The sequence below is a fragment of the Nicotiana sylvestris genome, chromosome 2 (assembly GCF_000393655.2).
Source record: "Nicotiana sylvestris chromosome 2, ASM39365v2, whole genome shotgun sequence".
Taxonomy (NCBI): Eukaryota; Viridiplantae; Streptophyta; class Magnoliopsida; order Solanales; family Solanaceae; genus Nicotiana; species Nicotiana sylvestris.
The window spans coordinates 72,336,391-72,338,120 of NC_091058.1; the positions used below are offsets into that span (position 1 = coordinate 72,336,391).

Genomic DNA, 1,730 nt, shown 5'->3' on the forward strand with positions numbered 1-1,730 from the left:
AAATTGTTGTGAGGAACCAAGGCATATGCAGCTCTAGCGCACTCTGTAGTCAATGATTGAATTCAGAATTCGTTCAATTTAGTAATGAATGCGAAAACGTTGCTAATTCTGAGGCCATAAGATGCAGGATATAAAATTGTAAAATAATTGCATATTGTTGGTAAATGATGTAACAAGATTACTAAAAAAATATTTGATTGCCTACGTTGTTGTCACATGCAAATTAATTATACAAAAAGGTCATGTCCCTATAAGTACATTCTTGAATCATTGTTACATCCAAGCTTCACCTCAAAAATCAACTAAACCTTTCTTCAAAAAACCAATGGCTAAGTCTAAAAATTTACCTTGTCCTGTTAGGTCCATTAGCTTGCCTTCCAGGTTAAATCCTAATGGACTAAAAATTGAAGCTGAATTAGACAAGCTGAAAAACCTCGAAACGTCGTCCCATAGTGCAGAGACAATTCAGGCTGGAGTTCTTGGGCTTGTACAATTATACAATTGTGTGCAGGAACTAATTCAGTGTTCAAACACACAAAAAGCTCTTGCCCAACATCAAAATGGGGCCATAGTAGAAGAGGCACTAGAGGGATCTCTTGAGTTACTTGAGTCATGTGACACTATTAGAAACTTATTTTGTATGATTAAGGAACAAATGCAACATCTTCAGTCAGCTTTACGACGAAAAGGTGCAGATTCAAGCATTGAGAAGGATATTAGCAATTATCTTAACTTCAGGAAGAACATGAAGAAGGAGATAGTAAAGAACTTGAGGAGATTGAAGCAAATGGAAAACAGAGTTGGATCTTCTGTTTTCTGGGACATTGAACAACACTTATCGATGGTAATTCGAGTGCTAAGAGAAGTAACAGTTGTTACTACATCTGTGTTTAAGGCCCTGTTGGTATTTTTGTCATACCAAGATACAAAAATAAAGCCTAGAGGGTGGTTAATGATTTCAAAGTTGATGATCACCAAATCATCAGCTTCTTCTCAAGGTGGCCAAATTTTCAGTGACATGGGCAGTGTTGATATAGCTCTTGACTCTCTTCGCCAACATATTAAGAACAATGAAACCAAGGTTGATGGCAACGTTGCACGAAGGAGATTACAGACGCTTGATATGAGCATCGAGGGATTTGAGGCTGGATTACAAAGCTTGTACAAGAAATTGATCCAAAGTAGAGTTTCGTTTCTTAATGTTCTGGCACTTTAATTATAACACAATCTTGTAAATATACAAGGATTTGGCTATATATAGGTCAAACACCAAAATTTTGTTATAGTGAAGAAGTATAGTTGACACGATGAAGTTATATTAATTAAATCTTAGCTTAAATTTTTGCACCATTCTTGTTAATCATTGTAGTCCAACAGAATTTAATGTTTGGCAGCACTGATCTATGAATATAATGGACTTAGTGTACGTGTTTTTCCAAGAGATGTAATTGTGAGATCCTTCCATTTTAATTTCCTCTTTGATCTTTACTTTGAGATCTGACTAGTAGTAGTACGGACGTCTTTTTGAATATCATGTCTGAAATAATTAGTGTAGTACTAAAAACATAAAAAATGAGATTAATATCACTCTTTTTTATTTAGCTGTACGTATGATTAGAAATTGATAACAATGTTCTTAAAAAACAAAGTTAGTGCTCATGATTGTATTGGGAAAAAACTGAGTCAGAATATTGAAGATGACGTGTCATGACACGTGGACTGGTCAAAAG

The 1,730-nt window shown here is 34.9% G+C and overlaps 1 protein-coding gene across 1 annotated transcript; it reads left to right on the forward strand.

Moving 5' to 3' along the window:
- Positions 1–325: 325 nt before the first annotated feature.
- On the forward strand, positions 326–1,216 carry LOC104233624 (uncharacterized). Its single transcript, XM_009787049.2, has one exon. It carries the CDS (start codon positions 326–328, stop codon positions 1,214–1,216), a length of 891 nt encoding a protein of 296 aa, XP_009785351.1.
- The last annotated feature ends 514 nt before the right edge of the window (positions 1,217–1,730 follow it).